General features: G+C 38.4%; 1 protein-coding gene across 1 annotated transcript in view; it reads right to left on the reverse strand.

Moving 5' to 3' along the window:
* Positions 1 to 12,517: 12,517 nt before the first annotated feature.
* The window catches only part of LOC131903389 (vomeronasal type-2 receptor 116-like), a 43,184-nt gene continuing 33,818 nt past the window's right edge, over positions 12,518 to 21,883 (reverse strand). The window contains exons 2-6 of the mRNA XM_059253937.1: positions 20,275 to 20,566; positions 19,215 to 20,012; positions 17,615 to 17,842; positions 16,575 to 16,617; positions 12,518 to 13,422 (exon numbers count right to left, since the gene is read on the reverse strand). Of these exons, the coding sequence (XP_059109920.1) occupies positions 12,518 to 13,422; positions 16,575 to 16,617; positions 17,615 to 17,842; positions 19,215 to 20,012; positions 20,275 to 20,566 (2,266 nt within the window). The remainder of the gene's footprint in view (positions 13,423 to 16,574; positions 16,618 to 17,614; positions 17,843 to 19,214; positions 20,013 to 20,274; positions 20,567 to 21,883) is intronic.

A 21,883-nucleotide genomic window follows, 5' to 3' on the forward strand; every position in this document is an offset into this window, starting at 1 on the left:
CAAAAAGGTCCTTCACTTGTTTAGTTAGTGTTATCCCAAGGTATTTTATATTATTTGTAGCTGTTGTAAAGGGTGATGTTTCTCTGACTTCTTTCTCAACTCTTTTATCATTTGTGTATAGGAGAGCTACTGATTTTTTTTTAGTTGATCTTGTATCCTGCCACTTTACTGAAGGCGTTTATCAGCTGTAGGAGTTCCCTGGTAGAGTTTTTGGGGTCACTTATGTATACTATCATATCATCTGCAAATAGTGAAAGTTTGACTTCTTCCTTTCCAATTTGTATCCCTTTGATCTCCTTTTGTTGTCTTATTGCTCTAGCTAGAACTTCTAGTACTATATTGAATAAATATGGGGGGAGTGGACAGCCTTGTCTTGTTCCTGAATTTAATGGTATCGCTTTGAGTTTCTCTCCATTTAATTTAATGTTTGCTGTTGGCTTGCTATAAATTGCCTTTATTATGTTTAGGAATGTTCCTTTTATTCCTGATCTTTCTAAGACCTTTATCATGAAGGGGTGTTGGATTTTGTCAAAGGCTTTTTCAGAATCTAATGAGATGATCATGTGGTTTTTTCTTTCAGTTTGTTTATATGGTGTATTACATTGACAGATTTTCATATGTTGAACCATCCTTGCATCCCTGGGATGAATCCTACATTGTCGTGATGGATAATTTTTTTGATGTATTCTTGGATCCGGTTTGCCAATATTTTGTTGAGCATTTTTGCATCAATGTTCATGAGGGAGATAGGTCTGTAGTTCTCTTTCTTTGTTGCATCCTTGTGTGGTTTGGGTATTGTGGGAGCCCGTTCTCGGGTTCCTCGTGGCTTTACCCAGCAGGTCCGCATAGAGGATGATTAGACCACAGGCCTAAGTGCAGGTGTCTGGGATGGTTGCACTTGGCTGTGCTGGGGGAGGCGGTCTTTTGCTCCACACCTTAGTGTCTCTATAAAAACCCTGGGGCAGAGACAGTCAGGGCCCGTTGGAAAGGGTTCCAGGCTCTCTCGAGGCTATCCTTTATTTTCTATATGTTTATCTCCGCAATATTCTCCGCAATAAATCCTTCTATCTAATATTTCCTGCTGCTCGCACTCAAGAAAAGTCTGGGTAACTGTGGGGGTGGTGAATAAACGCCCCACAGAATGGCGCCATGAACAAGGACTAAAGAAAAAAGAAAAAAAAGGGACTAAAGAAAAAAAGGGGGGACCAAAAAAAGCGGGGAACTAAAGATAAATGAACAGGGACTAAAGACAAAGTAATAGGGACTTTTAATAAGATAAAGGAAAATAACAGTTTTATTGCAGAGTTTTTGGCGAAAGTGCTGAGTTCAGCCCTGCCAGTGGATAAGGCATGCTGGTGTTACGTATATATATATATAATATATATATATATATATATATATATATATATATATATATATATTATTGAGAGGCAGGGGTTTTATCCTCAAGAGAAAAGGAAAGCGACTGGAAGGATGTCCGATGCTGCAGCGATTCTCTTCTGTCAAAATTTTCTATCTTCTATCCCTTTCTCAATTTCTATCTGTGAAAAATAAGTATAAGGCATAGGGTAGTAAAATAGTGTAGGAAAAACTTAGAAGTGTAAGATTGTGTAGGAAAAAATAAGGCAACTAGACAGAAAAACTTCAATTTCCTAACTTTGGGGGCTATGAATGCAAACTGGAAAAAAAATCTATCTTTGGGCTTTTTGGGTAGTAAAAAAGCTCTTCTTTGAGCTTATGGGGAAGAAAAAGTTTCCTATGGAAGCTTTTTGTCCTAGGGACAGCTGAAATGCTAAGTCCAAGCGGCAGGAGAAAGTGGTTTCTCCCTGAGGCAAAAATGGGGATGTAAAAAGCCAAAAAGTTTAAAGTTGGGAAGTTTTGGGAAAAGTTGGTCTTTCTCTTGGGGGGAAAAAATCTTTCTCTTAAACTAAAAGCTTTTGTTGGAAAATTTGGGGGGAAAATCTCTAAAAAGCCTTCATCTTTCTCAAAAGCTCTTAAACTTAAAAACTAAAGCCTTTAACTTTCTCAAAAGGGCAAAAATTAGAATCACCTGAAGATATTAGTATGAGGACCACCTGTGATTAGCTCTAAGGGAAAACAACAAACCTCTTAAGACAGCAAAACCTAAGTTCTGACTTTCAAGCTTTAAAAATCCTCCCTGCAATGCAGGAGGCAGGGACAAGTTCCTAAAAACCTCTTCTAAGCTGTCTCTTCAAGCTAGTAAAAGACAGTGGGTCAGAGTACCCTGAGGGAAACACTTGGGAGAGTGTGGGTAAAGAGCTACAGAGAGCCCAAAAGGGCGGGGAAACTTTACCTGAGAAAAGCAAAAAAGCCAAGCTTTTCAGTTACAGCCAAGCTGAGGCATCAAGGGTTTTGTTTGAGTGAGCATTTCAGAATGAAAAGGTGCTCCTAATCGTCCTAAATCAAAGATCCCCTGAAGCAGTGCAAACTGTTAGCATTGTATCCTCACTTCTGACCAAAAACCCAGTGGCAACTGGCCAGTGTCTCTGAGTTGGAGTGCATTTTGGGGATACTAGGGTTCCTGCAGTGGTAAACTTCCTGGAGCACAGAGCTGAGGCAGGAAGGTGCAGGACCCAGGGAAAGATTGCCAATGAACAAACAAAGCTAAAGCCGGTGGGAACAGCACAGTTGCCTGCTTTCCTACAAGTCCCGGGTTGATAGGTCCACAGCTGCAAAAAGAAATCTGAGCTGGGCGGTGGTGGCGCACGCCTTTAATCCCAGCACTCGGGAGGCAGAGCCAGGCGGATCTCTGTGAGTTCGAGGCCAACCGGGTCTACCAAGTGAGTTCCAGGAAAGGCACAAAGCTACACAGAGAAACCCTGTCTCGAAAAACCAAAAAAAAAAAAAAAAAAAAGAAATCTGAGAAAAGCTTTCCTATCAGAGAAAGGACCTTTCTGGGAAAACAGTAAAGCTGAACTGTGTCTGAAGCAGTTGTGCTGCTGAGTCAGAACGCTGTCTGGGGAAAGAGCCCAGCCAGGGCAGAACAGAACTATCCAGGAGTAAAGCTTTCTTTTCTGTCAGAGAAAGCACCTCTTTGAGAAAAGCTTTGTTTCAACTAACTCCCGATCAGATGAGGGAGTGTAGCCCTGAGGGGTGATTGCCTCTGGCATAAGCTCTGTCCTTAAGCACCCAGACAAGCAAATGCAACCCACTGGGGGATGTAGGTGTAACCAACCATCTTATTAAATAAGATACACAGAGCTGATTCAGAGAAGAAAGCCAAGAGGTCAGAGCTAAGAGCCTCACCCTTCCTGTTTCAGTGATCCTCTTCAGTCAAGAGAGCTCTCCGAAAGGGACCTACTTCCTGTGTGTTTGTCTTTATATAGTCTAGCTGTTCTGCCTTCTCATTGGTTGTAAACCTAAACACGTGACTGCCTTGTCACTGCCTGTATGTACTGCCCTCCAGGTCCTTAAAGGCGTGCACCACCGCTGCCATGCACTTGCTATGGCTCTAATAGCTCTGACCCCCAGGCAACTTTATTTATTAACATACAATTAAAATCACATTTCAGTACAAGTAAAATACCACCACAGGGGGACTAGGCCAGGTGAAGGCCTGATGAGGCAAAACACCTGTCCTAATGGGGGTTTAGAAATGGCAAAAATCTCCCTTGTTAGATTTTCAGTCTGTATGAAAACCACACAGACCCTGCAAACAGAAACGGACAAAAAGCCCCTATCTTCAGTAGCAGGGAAAGCCGCCACTGTAGTGTCGGAAACTGTTTCTGGGGTAGAGGGGATAAACTGAGACCAAACTGGGAACTGTCTGGGAGAAAGACTCTGAAGAAACAGAGAAGGGACATAATCCTCCCCAGAAAAATATGACCTGAAAAAGCTGCTAGAATTTGAGGCAGATTTGGGGGGGGGGAAGCCCCTACTTCCAAAGGCAGCTAGCAGAGGTACAGAGCCGCAGAGAGATACCTGAAGCTCTGCATCTGGAGGGGAAGGAACAAGCAAAATGAGAATAAAATTAGTGGGAGAAAATCTCTCTGAAGGAGCTATGGAAAAGCTCTGTTGTAAATGATCTTGTTTTTCACTGACTGGCTAAGACAAACACAAGCCCCGAGGAAAGTTGCTATCAGAAATGCCAGCCTCAATGCCAGCTAACTAGGCAGGTACAGTTCTGATTTGGGGACAAGTGTCAAATGAAGGAGAGACACCTGTTAAAGCCAGCTGAGGAGTTACCTGAACCCTCCCAATGTCCCATAATTGAAAATGTAAAATGCCTGTTCAAATCTCTCATTGCAAAAGCAAAAAACTTTGTTCAAACCTCCCGGGCAAGAATCGGTAAGCAAGTTTGGTAAAGAGGAACTTAGAAGTTGACTCTCAGACCCAAAAAGAACTGTGGGAAATGACTGATATAAGGGAAATGATATAAGGGACTGATATTATGGACTGATATAAGGGAAATGCATTCTGGGAAAGGTAGTTTTTCCGCAAAAGATGGCGACATTGCCCTGAAACACTTTTGTCAGCCCGAAAATACGTTCATGATAAACTTAAAATACAGCTTTTAAAAGAATAAGGAGGAAAATCATCTAAGAGTTTAAGTGTCAGTTCCAATGACAAATTGAAAGGATAGGGAACTAGGTGCTTCGCGGTTTGGGGCTCCTTGGTAAAATGCCTTATTTACCCTAATAGCTGTGCAAAGTTTTTAACGGTAGCTGGATGACAGAAAGCTACCTATAAGAGCAAACAAGCCACTTTAAAAGCCTTAAAACAAGGGAAAGCAGTTTATACACTGAACGTTGTCTTAGATATGAAGAAACTTACATTGAAATTAAAGAAGTTCTTTGCCTTTTGAACAAACTGCCTGCAATGAGTGATTCCTTTGCAAACCTAATTAAGAGGATAAGAAACAGGCATTCAAAAAGAAATGACTGCTTTATAGATGGGAAACAAACTTCAGAAAAATCTGTCTTAAAAAATTAGTTGCTTTACCTGAAAGTTCCTTGTAAGAAATCAATACTAAATATTACAGCTGCTAATAATATCAGGAGTTAAAGCTAATGTGCTGAGTCAGAAAGAACAGCTATGTTGACTCCTTTGAACAGTAACAGTTTTGGTGAAAATACTGGAACTAACAATAATCAAGTCAAAATGTTTCAAAAAATTCAAGACGCTATTCACAAAAGAAAGCTGCCATGCTTTGTGGGCCATATTAGAGCTCACTCCAATCTTCCTGGTCCTTTAGCTGAGGGTAATGCGAAATGGAAAGATCCCTGCTTGGGATTATGGAAGGGTCCCGATCCTGTGGTAATATGGGGTCGAGGACATGTTTGTGTTTTTTCACAAGAGGAGAATGAAGCTCGGTGGTTACCGGAGCGTCTCCTAAGGAGCGTGGAACTAAGAAAGGTCAGCTCCAATGACGTTCCTACAAAGGAACCAGAATGAAAGTGGCTCAATTAGTGTTTCTGAGGTTTTGTCACTGGTTAATGCAAACAGTGAGGAAACAGAGTTCTGAGCTGTGCTGCTTTTGGTTTTACTAGCTCCTTTAGAAAAATACTTTATATCACCTAATAGCTGTGCAGTGTTGGCGAAGAGCTTTACAACAGCTAAATATGGTAATTTCACCCTCAGCATGAAGTGAAGTTTTTTGGTAGAGCAAACCAAGAGTACTGCTGTAATAGAAACGTTTGTCTGAATTGAAGCACTTAGGGGAGCTATTATAATTTTGGGTGAAGGGACAGCCTCTAGTTAAAAACCGTCTACCGCTGACCGTGCATCTCTGCCGGCTGAGAGAACTGGCAACTTTGGAGTGTGGCGTCATCCTGGGAAGGTTACAGTCCCCTAGCAACAACTATCACAATTCTATAACAACAACACTCACTAAATCCCAGTGCTTTATAACAAAGCTGACTATAAACTCTGAACTTTAGAAATGATGTACGTACTTCCTGTCTAGTTAAGAATCTTTCTAATAGAGATAGTGATAATAATTAAGAGTAAGAAGTAGAAAAAGATGTAAATAAGATATGTGAGTTTGTAAAAATTCTCTTGTTAGATCTGTGTTAAGAAATCTTTAGGTGTTTGCTAAGTTAAGTTAAATATATGCTAATGGTAGCCCTGTATAAGTTTGTAAAATAGATCTATGGAGTTCCTTTAAGAAAATAAGCTTACAAGAAATATCTAAGGTAGTCTTAAGACATGTAGTAATAAACTTGTAAGAAGTAAAGATACTAATTGTAAATGTAAGTTTAAATAAGAAATATGATAAGTATATAAGAAGTAATAAGAAATATATTTGCTAAAGTAGTTCTATAGTTTCCTTAAGGAATATAAATAAGTAGATGTTAATATGTTATATGTGAGTTTGTAAAATGTAGATGTTGAATGTGAGTCTAAATGCTTTGCAAGGCAAAAAATGTTATATGTGAGTTTGTAAAAAAGTGTAAATGTTAAGTGTGAGTCCATTCTTACTGTGAAAGAACCTGAGATACAGAAGTTAGTGTCCTAGCAGACTGCAAAGCAGGCAGTCTGAGCGGTTTTCAAAAGCTCCAAAAGCCACTAAGAAGCTAAGAATGGTGGACACCAGAACCAGCACAACAAGGCATCCGCAGCTGAGATCCGTGGAAAATTGACACAACACAGAAAAACCTGAGCTAACATCAAAAACGGTGCGGTTTAAAATACTACTGTACCTAAAATGGTCTCTGGCTTGAGGAAAAAAGTTGCAGAGACGCTTGTTTGAACTAAAATTGTTAACTGCAAAAAGTTTTGGTTGTAAAAATGTCTTTTCATATTTGGAAGTGAAACCCTGATACCAGAATTTATTTCTTGTTTGAACCTTTTGAACTTAAAATGAGATAAAACTACAAAAAGATTTTGGTTATGGATTTCTTCATAGTTGGAAGGCTAGTACCAGAATTTATCATTTGAATTTTGGGACTTAAAAAATGAACTGAACAATAGATTTCATTGCAATGGGACAATTTTGAGTAATGACCTAGGAACAGTTTACTGGAATTGGGTTAAATGAAGAAATTTATTGTTTCTACCTAGAATCAAGATGCAGTTTTGTGTATGTGTATATGCTGGTGATTCAAGTATTGTTCTGTGTTAAAAATGCAATTGTTTTGTGGAACTGTTTATGTAAAAATGGAATTACATACAGAACTGGTTTTGTGTTACAAATGGAACTGTTTAAACAGAAAAGTTTGGGTCTTCTAACTAGGTTTGAGATTGTTTAAAAAATTATAAAGAAAAGGAGGAGTTATGAGGTTGAATTATGTTTGCAGAAATTATATTTACCCTATTGATATTAATGCACCCTGGTTTTGTGTAGTTAAGGAATATTTAAGTTTGATGTGAATACATCCAAGTTTTTCCTATGTTCTGTTAGCAAGAAAATTCAAATGATTGAGTTAAAGTTGTAAGATGGAGAAAATTGTTAACTATATATAGCACCATATATGCTAATTCAAATGGTTCTGTTAAGAGTTTGCTTTGAGTTGTAAGATTGAGAGAATTGTGACTATGTATAGCAATATTTATGTTAACCTGTTAATGGTAATGATGAAGCTAAGAGATTCTTTAAGTTTGTAGTTGCCTTAAGAGGTTTTGGCTTAGAAAGGGCTTGAGGCAGCTAAGACTGCTGTAGTCAACTTGGACCTAATTCAAAACAGAAATACCATCTTTATCATCCTCTACTACCATACTGGGAGGTGTAACAGCTATGGAGATTGCTGTAAGCCATTAATAGGTTTTTTTTATATATTAAGAAATAGGGACCTGTGGGAGCCCGTTCTCGGGTTCCTCGTGGCTTTACACAGCAGGTCCGCATAGAGGATGATTAGACCACAGGCCTAAGTGCAGGTGTCTGGGATGGTCTGCACTTGGCTGTGCTGGGGGAGGAGGTCTTTTGCTCCACTCCTTGGCATCTCTATAAAAACCCTGGGGCAGAGACAGTCAGGGCCCGTTGGAAAAGTTTCCAGGCCCTGTCGAGGCTATCCTTTATTTTCTATCTGTTTATCTCCACGATATTCTCCGCAATAAATCCTTCTATCTAATATTTCCTGCTGCTCGCACTCAAGAAAACTCTGGGGAACTGTAGGGGTGGTTGTTTAAACACCCCACAGGGTATCAGGGTAATTGTAGCCTCATAAAAAAGTTTGGTAGTGTTCCTCCTGTTTCTATTGTGTGGAACAATTTGAAGAGTATTGGTATTAGTTCTTCTTTGAAAGTCTGGTAGAATTCTGCACTGAAACAATCTGGTCCTGGGCTTTCTTTGGTTGGGAGACTTTTGATGACTGTTTCTATTTCTTTAGGGGTTATTGATCTATTTAGATGGTTTATCAGGTCTTGATTTAATTTTGGTATGTGGTATTTGTCCAGAAAATTGTCCATTTCTTCCTGGTTTTCCATTGTTGTGGAGTACATGTTTTTGAAGTATGATCTGATGATTCTCTGGATTTCCTCGTTGTCTGTTGTTATGTCTCCCTTTTCATTTTTGATTTTGTTAATTTGGGTGCTCGCTCTTTGCCTTTTGGTTAATTTGGCTAGGAGTTTGTCTATCTTGATTTTTTCAACGAACCAACTCTTTGTTTCATTGATTTTTTCTATTGTTCTCTTGTTTTCTATTTCATTGATTTCAGCCCTCAATTTGATTATTTCCTGGCGTCTATTTCTCCTGGGTGAGTTTGTTTCTTTTGGTTCTAGAGCTTTCAGTTGTGCTGTTAATTCATTGGTATGAAATTTCCCCATCTTCTTTATGTGTGCATTTAGAGCTATGAATTTTCCTCTAAGCACTGTTTTCATAGTGTCCCATAAGTTTGGGTATGTTTTACCTTCATTTTCATTGAATTCTAGGAAATCTTTAATTTCTTTCTTTATTTCTTCCTTGACCCATTGATGTTTCAGGTGGGCATTATTCAGTTTCCATGAGTTTGTAGGCTTTCTATAATTTTTTTTGTTGTTGAAGTCTAACTTTAAGGCATGGTGGTCCGATAAGATACAGGAGGTTATTCCAATTTTTTTGTATCTGTTGAGATTTGTTTTGTGGCCAAACATGTGGGCAATTTTTGAGAAGGTTCCATGGGGTGCTGAGAAGAAGGTATATTCTTTTGTGTTAGGATGGAATGTTCTGTAGATATCTATTAAGTCCATTTGTGTCATAACATCAATTAGGTCCTTTATTTCTTTGTTAAGTTTCAGTCTGGTAGATTTTTGTTTAGGTGAGAGTGGTGTGTTGAAATCTCCTACTACTAATGTGTGGGGTTTGATGTGTGTTTTAAGCTTTAGTAGTGTTTCTTTTATGAATGTGGGTGCTTTTGTATTTGGGGCATAAGTGTTTAAAATCGAGACTTCATCTTGGTGGATTTTCCTGTGATAAATATGCAATGTCCATCCTGATGTCTTTTGATTGATTTTAGTTTGAAGTCTATTTTATTAGATATTAGGATAGCTACACCAGCTTGTTTCTTAGGTCCATTTGCTTGGAAAGCCTTTTCCCAGCCCTTTACTCTGAGGTAGTGTCTGTCTTTGAAGTTAAGTTGTGTTTCTTGTATGCAGCAGATGGATGGGTCCTGTTTTCTTATCCATTCTGTTAGCCTGTGTCTTTTTATAGGTGAGTTGAGACCATTGATATTGATGGATATTAATGACCAGTGATTGTTAATTCCTGTTATTTTTTGTGTGGTTGTGTTGTGTTGTCCTTCTTTGGTGTATGTTGGTGTGGGATTATCTATTGCCTGAGTTTTCATAGATGTATTTAGCTTCCTTGGGTTGGATTTTCCCTTCTAGTGCTTTCTGTAGGGCTGGGTTTGTGGACAGGTATTGATTAAATCTGGTTTTATCATGGAATATTTTGTTTACTCCGCCTATGGTGATTGAGAGTTTTGCTGGGTATAATAGTCTGGGTTGGCATCCATGGTCTCTTAGTGTCTGCATAAGATTTGTCCAGGACCTTCTAGCTTTCATAGTCTCTATTGAGAAGTCTGGTGTTATTCTGATGGGTTTGCCTTTATATGTTACTTGGTCTTTCTCCTTTGCGGCTCTTAATATTTTTTCTTTGTTCTATGTGTTTAGTGTTTTGATTATTATGTGTCGAGGGGACTTTTTTTTGGGATCCAGCCTATTTGGTGTTCTGTAAGCTTCTTGTATCTTCATAGGTATTTCTTTCTTTAGGTTAGGAAAGTTTTCTTCTATGATTTTGTTGAATATATTTTCTGTGCCTTTGAGTTGGTATTCTTCTTCTATCCCTATTATTCTTAGGTTTGGTCTTTTCATGGTGTCCCAAATTTCTTGCATGTTTTGTGTTATGACTTCTTTGTCTTTAGTGTTTTCTTTGACTGACGAATCTAGTTTCTGTATTGTGTCTTCAGCATCAGAGATTCTCCATTCCATCTCTTGCATTCGGTTGGTTATACTTGTTTCTGTAGTTCCTATTCGTTTAGTCAGGATTTCTATTTCCAGCATTCCCTCAGCATGTGTTTTCTTTATTGTCTCAAATTCATTTTTCAGATCTTGGAATGTTTCCTTCATCTGTTTAATTGCTTTTTCTTGGCTTTCTTTGATTTCTTCCAATTTTTTGTTCGTTTTTTCTTCCATTTCTTTAAGGGGATTTTTTATTTCCTCTTTAAGGACCTCTATCATCTTCTTAAAGTCATTTTTAGGATTGATTTCTTCTGTCTTGGTATGTTCAGGTCTTGCAGGTGTAGAATCACTAGGTACTGATGTTGCCATATAGGTCTTTATGTTGTTGCCTGTATTTTTGCACTGGTGTCTACTCATCTCTTCCTCTGCTTGGTGCACGCAGTGTCTGTGTCTGAAAATGCCTCTCTTGTTCTAATTTTTAGTCTTGGTTCACAAGGAGTTCTTGGTTAAATTGGTGCTGTTGGGCTGTTTCTTTGGGAGCAGCTGATCTCAGTCAGTGAAATATATACTTATGATTCTGGTGACCTGGTTTGGTGGCTGGGCAGCGCCTTCTGTTTACTCAGGTCATGTTTTACTCATTCATCAACTCCTCAGCTGATCTTATTTCCTCAGATTTCAAACTGTAGGGATCTGAATCCTCTCCCAGATGGATTTCAGCTGAGCAGGGTAGTCTCATCAACACCTCCAAGTTGTTGGGTTTTGCAGGATCAGCAGCTGGGCCCTGGTTTGGCCTCGGACAGAGTGTTCAGATCCGCTCTGGTTCTGTCCCACAGAGATATCTTCTTCCCCGGGTGTTGGGATTAAAGACGTCCCTGTTCCAAGCTCTTGATTAAGAGCTTGTTTTCACTAACTCTTCAGCGGGTAATAGCTCAGTTTCTGGTCTTTATTGCAACTGTGTTTTGGCCGACTCCCACCGGGCCTGCCTGCTTCCATGGGCCACTGCCTGGCCTGCCTGCCTCTGCCGGTTTGCCTGCTTCTGCCAGCCACCTCCAGGCCTACCTGCCTCTGCTGGCCACTGCCACCGCACCTGTCTCTTCTACTCAATTTTAAACTATACATTGCTTGCATATATGTTATGGTTCAAGGAAAGATTTTTGGGGGGATTCCTGAATGTACAAACACATGTGTTTAATTCTCATGCCTTCTCTTGGGCTCTTTTTCTTATGTTTGCCGATTTTGACCAATTCCAATGTGTTAGATTTTCTTTATAATAGTATGGTTTTTTTTTATTATCCACTAGAAACCTTACTTTTTTCCAATGAGAGATAGAAATGGGGTGGATTCAGATAGGAAGTGATGTGGGGAGGATCTTGGAGGAGCTTTAAGGAGCTAGAGGGGAAACCATAATCAGGGGATATTATGTGAAAGAAAATCTGTTTTCAATGAATGGGAAAGAAAGAAAATCAGTGTTCCATTGTAGTGATATGTAAACTTCAATTTAAAATTTTCATTTAATTTCAATTATGTGTATGTGTGCTTTTTGGGTGTGCTCTTATGTGCACACCTGTGTGTAGGTGTTCTTGAGAGACAGAAAAGGCATCTGATCCATTGGCACTATTGTTATAGGTGCCTATGAATGGTAAGATGCATGGATTTGATAGTGAACTCATCTTCTTTGAAAAAGCCATACATGATTTTAAATGCTGATACATCTCCCCATCTTTCACAATATTATTTTTATTTATTTAACAAAACATCTTTCTTTCTCCTAAGTTTTACTCCTCTAACTCCTACTATGCAACAGCAGTCTCTTGTCACCTCCAAATATTCATTCCCTATACTACAAACTTTCTCAGTTTTCTCTTACATTAAAAGTCACACATTAATTCAGATATCAAAAGAATTTCTTGGAGTGTATTTCAAATATTACTTTGTATTAGAGAAATAAAAGAACACATCCCTGATGCACTAATATCCAGGAAACAGGTCTTGTAAAATAAGTGTTTGAGTGGAAGATTATAGGATACAATGTACAGAAAAGTAATATACATGACATTCCTGGGCATTATCATTAGAAGAAACAGTGAGAATCAATAGCTGATGCATAGATCTTGCATTGTATCATAACAGGTGTCTCTGTACCATAACTATATTTTTCAGTAACAATTTATGAAATGAGTGTTCAGGAAGATGTTTTCTCCCTTAACGTTTGAAGAGAATTTCTCTCTGGTTGGAACAAAATTATATAGCACTTGGGGATAAAGATACATCCCAGCATGCCTGCACTTGAGGACAAAATGGAGAAGACCTCCACCATCACCATGACCTTGCCCTTGATGCTGTGGTAGAAAGGGAGAAAGGCGACCCACACACTGCAGAACAACAGCATGCTGAAGGTCAGCAACTTGGCTTCATTGAAATTGTCAGGGAGATTCCTGGCTAAGAAAGCCACAATGAAGCTCCCTAAGGCAAGGGAGCCATGGTATCCCAAGACACAGTAGAATGCAGTAACTGAGCCCTTGTTGCACACAATGATGATTTGGCCATGCTCAGAGTGTGCATCAGTGTCAATAAAGGGAGGAGAAACTAGCAGACATATTGCACAGAGAATAATTTGGATAAGGGTACATATGGCAATGAAGTAGTTGGGTGCCCTTGAAATCATGAAGAACCTCATCCTTCTTCCAGGGGCTATGACTATGAAAGCCAAAAGCACAGTCACTGTTTTGGCCAAGACAGTGGAAACAGCCACAGTGAATACAACTCCAAATGTGATTTGCTGTAGAATACAGGTAGCTGAGTTGGGATGGCCAATGAAGAGCAAGAGGCACAAGAAACAAAACATAAGTGAGATAAGCAAGATGTAACTAAGATTCTGATTGTTTGCCTTCACAAGGGGAGTGTCATGATGCTTGACAAAGACTGCAAGAACAAGCACTGTGAATGCAGAGAAGCACAAGGCTATTGAGGCAAGAGTCATTCCCAAGGGATCTTCATAGGTCAGAAAGACCACAGATTTGGGAATGCACTGGTTCTGCTCTCTGTTGCCATACTTGTCCTCTGGACACCTCATACATTTTTCCACATCTGATGGAGAAAGGAAAGTATGATTAATGCAGCTTTAGCCATTTATTGACTGGATATTTCAATTTAATGTGCTGAAGAAGCATTGCACTATCTGCATTTGTTTCTGAGGATGGAGTCGAAGGACACTGCTGAATAAAAATGCTTCCATTGCATAATACTCATTCATTATCTTTATGGGGAATGAAACCAAATGCACAGTGTATTGTCTAATTTACTATGTGTTGATGATGCCATTTGTTATGTTATCAGAAAGTACAGATATTTTCAGTACATGACTTAAACTGGTGAATTGAGAGAGGGTAAAATCATTAGCCATTATTTTGCACAGAGTGTATTTTAAAGTCTCAGATCCCATGATTGTAGTGCCTGCTGATGTCTTTCTGTCTGTTTTATTTATGTTCTTCCTGTAATAGATGGGGACTGTGTCTTCTATTGGGACACTTCCTGTGATATGCTTTCTAGTTTGAATTTACTATCCCAAACCCATTGACATAGAAGAAATACTAAACATAATCTGTAGGGACACTTAGAATTCACACATGACATGCCAACACAAAGTAGATTTATTTGACCCAAAGAACAATGAGCAGGGAATATGAGACAAAAACAGGAGATAGAGAATGAAGGAGAAGAGGAAAACAATAAGAAAGAGGGGGAAGAGGTTTTTGGCCATGGAGGACAAAGAACTGCTCTGGATAGAGAAGACACAGACATGGCCTCTTGGAAAATGGCAGCTTATAAAGATGAAAGGGAAACCCCTGGTTAGGCTGAAGTGTTTAATTTTGATTGGACAGTTTAATTAGGACAGACACAACAGAGTTTTGGGAAGCTGGACTTCAATACTTGGATAGCTGGACCTTGATAGTCAGCCTCAGGAGGAGGAAGTGGCCAAATAAGGGAATAGACACAGATGACTAGCTTTAGGAATGTAATAGCCTTAGTTAGCATTTCTATTGCTGTAAAGAGAACCATGATACCAGTAGCTCTTACAAAGGAAAACATTTGATTGAGTGGCTTATAGTTCAAAGGCTCAGTCCATTATCATCATGGGGGGACATGGTGCTAAGCATGCAGACATAGTTCTGGAGAAGAAGCTGAGTATTTTACATCTTTGATCCATAGGCAACAGGAAGAAAACCCTCTCACTTGGTATGGCTTAAGCATATAAGAGGCCTCAAAGTCGTCCTCCACAGTGCACAAATCCTCCAATAAGACCACACCTTCTCCAACAAGACCACACCCTCTAATAGGGCCAATTTCATTCAAACTATCACTGTAATCTCATGATTTTTAGCAAGGTAAAGGGAATGGGGAAGAAAGGCAGGACTTTCTAGAGCCATATTTCCATGCTTATTGTAACTAAAGTTCCTTCATAATTAGTAAGTTGTGTGTGTGTATATATGTGTATGTATGTACATGCAAAAGTAACAACAGAGCTCTAATATGACAGTGATTGGGTTTATATGGGGGAAGTAGGAGGGTGAGAGTGAAGGAAGAATGTTAAATAAATATAATTTTTATGTTTATAAGTGCAAAAATAATTAATCAAATAAATATATCCCCAGTTGTGTCCTTATCTGGAAGTAGGGGTGGTTTGTCCCTGAGTCTTGTTCATAAGACTCAGTAACCCCCTCCTGAAGGCAGAACCTCTGTACATACTTAGCATTAACAAGCCTTTCTTCTTGATTCTATCACTTTTGGGAACAGACAACCACCTTTCTTCCTCTTTCACTAATTTCCATCTATGTGAGTCTCAGATTTTGTGAGTGTACTCAAGTGTGAAGTAGATATTGATATAACACCATGATCACAATAAAAGAAGAACACTCAAGCAAGAGTAATAGGACAGTATGTTTATTTGGAGGAATAATATCCCATCCATAAGTTGCAGTCTCCACCATGGAAAGTTTAAGAAACTTGAGTACAATTGCTCTGAATCATTGGATAATTGCATAGAGTCATGATGTGCTTCTAGGTTTCAAGTCTTTTTATCTAGAACAATGCATTTATGGTCACATGTAACTAGTTATTTTTTTTAAAGGAATAGAAATTTTTCTCAGTAGTGAAGAGAATACACTGCTCTTGCAGAAGAACTGAATTCAGTTCTAAAGACCCATGTCAGGTGTCTCACAACTGACTATAACTCTAACTACAGGGGCCTTGGATGCCTCTCACATGCACATGCAATTGTGTACCCATAACCACCCGTTTCACACATATAAACATAATTAAAGAAATAATAAAAATATTTTCTTTAATTTTCGATGTATTTATTATTGTAAATACCCTTTATTCTTATATGTTTCATATGTAAAACAATTTCTTCAGAGTTGATTTAAGTAAATTGCAGTAAGTTGTATGTGGAGTGCATAGGGATCAGAACACAACCTCTAAGACTTGGCAACATCTTTCTATTACATGGGTCCAAGGGATGAACTCATCATCAGCTTTAGTAGAAAGGGATTTAACTTCTGAACTGTTTTACTGGCCATAAATGTTCTTTAAGAACTTTCATTGTATAGGATGATAGGCAACAAGAAAGAAAACATAAGTATCTGCCATTTTTATATAACTATCTCTAAATAATCATTTGACTAACATGGGCTGTGTAGGTGACAACACCATTTGGATAACTGTAGCTAGTTGCTGTCATAAAAAACCATTGTGTCTTCTACTTTTTACTTTATTAACTATGCTATATATAAAATTCTGATTATAGTACTCCATATTTTCTACTTTATGTGGCAACAATTCTCCACACTCCTCTAGATTTCAAATCACAATGATACTTTGAAAGGGGGGGATCTCTGGATATAGCTTGAAATCCTTTGTATCATACTGAACAGTTTCTTATAATTTCCCAAGAATTTGTTTCCATTCTTCATTAATCTTACAGAGACAGAGGGTTTATATTTGGTTTCTAGAACCCACATAGCAGAGTTCAAGGGATCAGAAGCCCTAGTCTGTTCTCCATTGATTCCCTGCATATACATGGTGCCTATCAACTTATAAACTTATGTAGTGACACAAACAAACATGTAAATATAAAAAAAATATATTAATAAAGTTTCAGGATTGGAATCTAATCTAATGTTTGGGGCCCAGGAATGGGTCCTAGGGGCAGGGAATCACTGGTATGAAGAGTCCCTTACCTCTAGGCCCAATGAAAGCTATCAGAAAGTTTGAATTGGATACCTTAAAACCACCCACATCAGAATTCATTCCTTTAATATACCTTAGGTTCATAGAAGTATACATCATTTATAAATTTCCAAAGCCATTTCTTTTACTACCAATAATACCTCCTCCCCACACAGATGAGGAAAATAGGCACACCCTTGTTTGTTTGAGAGAACTATAAAGAATTAATGGGACCAAGAAATGTTCCTCTATTGAGTAATTTTTTTTTACAAAATATGCTTTTAGGCTGGAGAAATGGCTTGACTGTCTATAACAATTACTGCTCATGTACAGGGTTCAAGTATGACTTTTAGCACCCACTGGGTGGCCCTGCACTGTCTCCACAACCCAGGGATTCAAGCCATTGTTTTGGCATCCATATGCACCAGGCATACCAGTGTTGCAGAAACATATATGCAGACAAGACATCCACACACATTTAACAGAAAAAAGGAACAAAGAAAGAGAAAGACAGAGACAGAGACAGAGAGAAAGAAAGAAAGAAAGAAAGAAAGAAAGAAAGAAAGAAAGAAAGAAAGAAAGAAAGGAAGGAAGGAAGGAAGAAAAAACAAAGTTATAATTCATAGGGTATCTAAATGGGCCATGAAAATGTTATCTTAATATTTGGTTAGCGATGTTGGCAATTTAGGACCTGTTGGTAAAAAGGCTTAAAACAAATTACTTAATAATAATTAATGGTTTGCCTGTGTTTACTTTATTCCTCCTTACATTTACCTTCAGTCTTTCAGCATCTATGTCAAAGGTTCAGCAGAAAAAAAGACAAGCACTGTGTAGTAATCAGAATGGTATCAAGAGGATATTGCTCACTTTACTGGAAATAATATAGTATAGTGGTAACTATTAATTTACTTTCTGTAATAAAAACAAGAAACATGTTCTGGAATGATTGAAAAATCTATTTCAGTGCATCAGTTACAAGGCAGCACAAATGGACCCACTTGACAGTGTTACTGCTGTATGACAGAAATAATTACAGTTAGGTCAGACCCACCTGTCTAGTTCCTGTGGCCCACTCTATCATGTCTTCATATAAATGGAGCTGTTGACCATGTGGAAAATATGGACTAAACTCTCCTATCTTCACCTTGAGTCCAAATCCATTTGGGAAATTCCAAATCTGGAAAATGTCATATTCTGCCTGTAGGTTTTCTCTCTGGTTCATATTCACTTTTTCTCTAACAGGATTAATGAAGTGAGTCTTCCTTAGAAAGGAGTGCAGCTGAAAGAGAGGCAGCATTCTAGAGTGTATGTGCCCTTCCTTGAAGTCAGAAAACATATACATATTTCATCATAAAGGAAACATTATTAAAGGTGTCCAGTAGAGAAACATAATAAGAGAAATAAAAGCAAGTGGATAAATAAAAGTATAATAACATTCCTAGTATTTAAGTTCTTTCAGAGGAAACTACCAAACAGAAACCCAGACATACATGCAGACACAAAACTTTGGTAAGAAAAATACACACACACACACACACACACACACACAGAGAGAGAGAGAGAGAGAGAGAGAGAGAGAGAGAGAGAGACTCACATCCATACAGACATACAGACAAAATACAGATACATACAATATACACACACGTATATATGTCAGACACACACATCAAAATACAGTCAGAAACAGTCATACTAACCCAAACAGACACACAGAAACAGAAACCTGAAAAACACAGAGGCTCACACACAAATGCACACACTTATAGACAAATACACATGGGGAGACATACACATATTGAAACACCCACACCGAGAAACATTGACATATACAAATTTATGCTCACAATCAAAGATTGACAGACAGACAGACACACACACACAGACAGACACAGAAAAACAGATATTCATATGTGCAAGCAGATACACAAAACACTGCAGTAGTGACATGCAGCTGAACTGAAAAACACACAGGAAAATATAATAAAACAAACACACATACACAAAGACTTTGACACAAGATAAATTTATGCTCAGTTCCACAGACAGATATGCAGATAGACTGATATACACACTATATGCAGCAACGCAGATATACACACATATACACAGAAAAAAAGAATCATTCTCCCATACACAGTGAGAACCATTCATTCACATACAGACACATGTATGTCCAGAAACAAATAACAGCACCACTGTTACACAGTAATTCCTGTGTAATTACACACAGTGTGCCAAAGAAGGTCCCTAGAGCCTCTACACTAGGGCAGAATCAGTTGAGAACACTTGTGAAAACCATCTCATACACTGATTACCACATGCTTGACAATCGATGAACAAGGGCTCATCTTCTTATCATGGAGAGGATTAATGGGGAAGGACTGTTATATTTCCAGTAATAGAAGAAGTGAAATGATATTCAGGTGTTCTGTAATTACGTTACTGATATTCCTTGATAAATTGTGTCCTCCACTCCATTGCTTTGACATTAATATTTATATCAGACTCTAGATTTAAACCTTACCAGAAAATAATTTCAAAATATTCATATTTTGACTAAATATTTGCTAATCCAGTAAATTGGGGCATCTGACAGACTCTTAAAGGCTATATTGATGACACATAATTTCATCCAATAGAAAAAACACTACCTTTAAGCAGTTACCATAGTGTTCATTCCCATTATACACATGTTGAAGAAGCATCTCATGAGCAGCATGGACTGCAGTATACTCAGCATTATATATGTCATAACTGTCATCACTAAAGTCCATGTCAATAGTCTGTCCCATTAGAAATTGTAATGAGGCATTGGATGAACAATTCTTCAGTGTCTTACACTTAGAAGCTGAGACTTCACAGTTAAAGTTCATCCATCCCAGCCTTGCAATGTATTCATCTGTGTATTTCAGAGGGTTCAGTGTCTGGACAAATGTTTTAAAACCAGAAATCTCAGAATGGTGGTGTGTAAAAGCTAGTGTCCCATGAGATGAGCCAACTGTGGAGTCTCTCTTACTTGTAGTGACATCCCACTGTGAGGTGGTCACCCATATTCTCTGTATACCTAGGGATTCCCACATTCTAAAGCTCACAGCTAGAGTACTGTCTGTGTCGCCATAAATGATAACTACGTTTGCAGATGATGTTATGATTTGGTTATAATACACTTCAGCTCTTGACATGTAAAAATGCATGTTGGCTGGGATCATGCTTACAAAGGCAAAGCAGACTATATTTTTTTCCATCTCAGTTCTCAAATGTGAGAGAAATTGGGTACCCTGGTCATTGTCAGAGATGGCCAGTCCTATCCAGTTCCAGTTGAAGTGAAGCATCAAAGAGACCATTTCCACGGGTAGAGCTGTGTCCTTGGGGGCCATCTGATACAGATAGGGAAATTTTTCATGATCACTCAGGATAGGATGGAAAGGTCCATAGGTAAGCTGAAGGATCTAGGACACAGGGAGCAGCATGAGGTAACATGCACTTCTAAGAACTTGTAAACACACTTTCAGCAAAGAGTTCTGTAAAAACTTCTTACCTATTATTTTTCCCTCATCTCAACTTCAAAAATGGAAATGAAGCCACATCAAGTCTCTCAATACTACTCTTGAACCACACTGTTTCACATAATTCTACATACTCTTCTTAGATTCTTGGTATTGTTCCAACAGAGTCACAATTTCTTGCAAACCCATACCACAAAAATCTCACCTGTTGAGATAGGTAGGGGTCCAGCAATGTACCAAACATAGCAGATGTTTCCCACTTTGGTCCTGTCAGCACCACTAAACAAGTAGGCTCTTCATTACACTCATAATTAGGGTAAATATCTTGATTTTCTTCAGTTAAAGGCATGAGACTGTATAATTTTGACATAGTCTTACAACCATCTTTGGGCCAATGAAATACTAATGACATATTTGACAAAAGATCAGGGTTCCTATTGACTTCATCCACGGAAAAAGTTAAGGCCAATGGAAACTGGATGTTTTCAGTTGGTATTCTGTAAGAGGGTATGATGGTTATTATGGACAGAGACCTAAAAATAATCCTTTGTAGTCAATAGAAGAACTATCCAAAACTGAATGGTATTCCCAACCAGACCCAAATACTGAATCAAATGTCCTGTGCTGTGAAGTTGAAATGATGTAATAAGCTGGATGTGGTGATATTTTATTGTGCTGAAATGTAGTAATATTTTATTTGTATGTTAATAAATAAAGTTTGGCTGCAGATCAGAGGGAATGGCAAGTCATTTTAAGTAAACACAAAAGTCAGGCAGTGGTAGCACATGCCTTAATCTGATCACTTGGCAGGCAGGGTCTGTTTGTGTTCAAGGCCATACTAGGGAACAGAACCAGACATAGTGACACATGCCTTTAATCCCACTACCAGCCATAGAGACCTGGAGGTCTGAACAGACAGGCAGTGACAAGGAAGTGAGGCAGCTAGGCTAAGAGCCAATGAGGGGACAGAACAGCAAGGCAATAAAGGTGCAGGAAAACAGGAAGTAGCACACACTTTGGAAGCTGTTGCTTGGTGAGGTAAGGTTAGCTAGATACAGCTGCAAGGGGACAGATCTGCAAGTGGCTGGACTGCTTTTGGGGTTACAGGGTCTGTGGCTCAGGCCCGGCTTGGCTCAGGCCAGAGCACGAAGCTAGAATTTTGTTGTTTTTTTTTTTTTCTCCTGGTGTGTAATAGCCCATGCCCCTCTCTTTTAATTCCAATTTTGGACTACCAGCAGACTAGTTAGCTGCTTTTAAATTTGCTTGGACTACTACTCTTCTAAGCAGACTTGGTAAGTCATTAAAGGGAGAAACTAGTTAAAAGAGAATTTTTTCCCATATTAAAAAATGGGAAACATTTTTACAATGGAACAAAATTGGTCTTTTTTTGATAACACGTTAGGCAGTCTGAAAATGGAACAATTAAATGAGAGGATAATTATTGTTGATGGGATGTATATAACATCAATTATGAATATTATTTGTTTAATCATCCTTATTATAGTATTAAAAAGGTTGTTCAATTTAAGTGCCAAGATAAAAGCTTTAGAAAAATCTGTTAAAATGATTTATAGAGAAATTCAGACCCAGAGAAAAGAATTTAAAGGTGAAATTATTTCAGGATTGACTTATATGGTTACAGAGAGACAGCGTGTTTTCAAACAATCAAACTTAATCTATCTGGTAACCTTACAGGAATTGCCTGCTTAAGGGCATGTACAAGCTAACTGGACTCTGGTGGAAATGGGAGATTTAAGGAGATTTAAGGAAGCTATAGTATCATATGGCATGCATTCTCCACTTGTAAAGCAAAA

Source organism: Peromyscus eremicus, chromosome 1, assembly GCF_949786415.1.
Source record: "Peromyscus eremicus chromosome 1, PerEre_H2_v1, whole genome shotgun sequence".
Lineage (NCBI taxonomy): Eukaryota > Metazoa > Chordata > Mammalia > Rodentia > Cricetidae > Peromyscus > Peromyscus eremicus.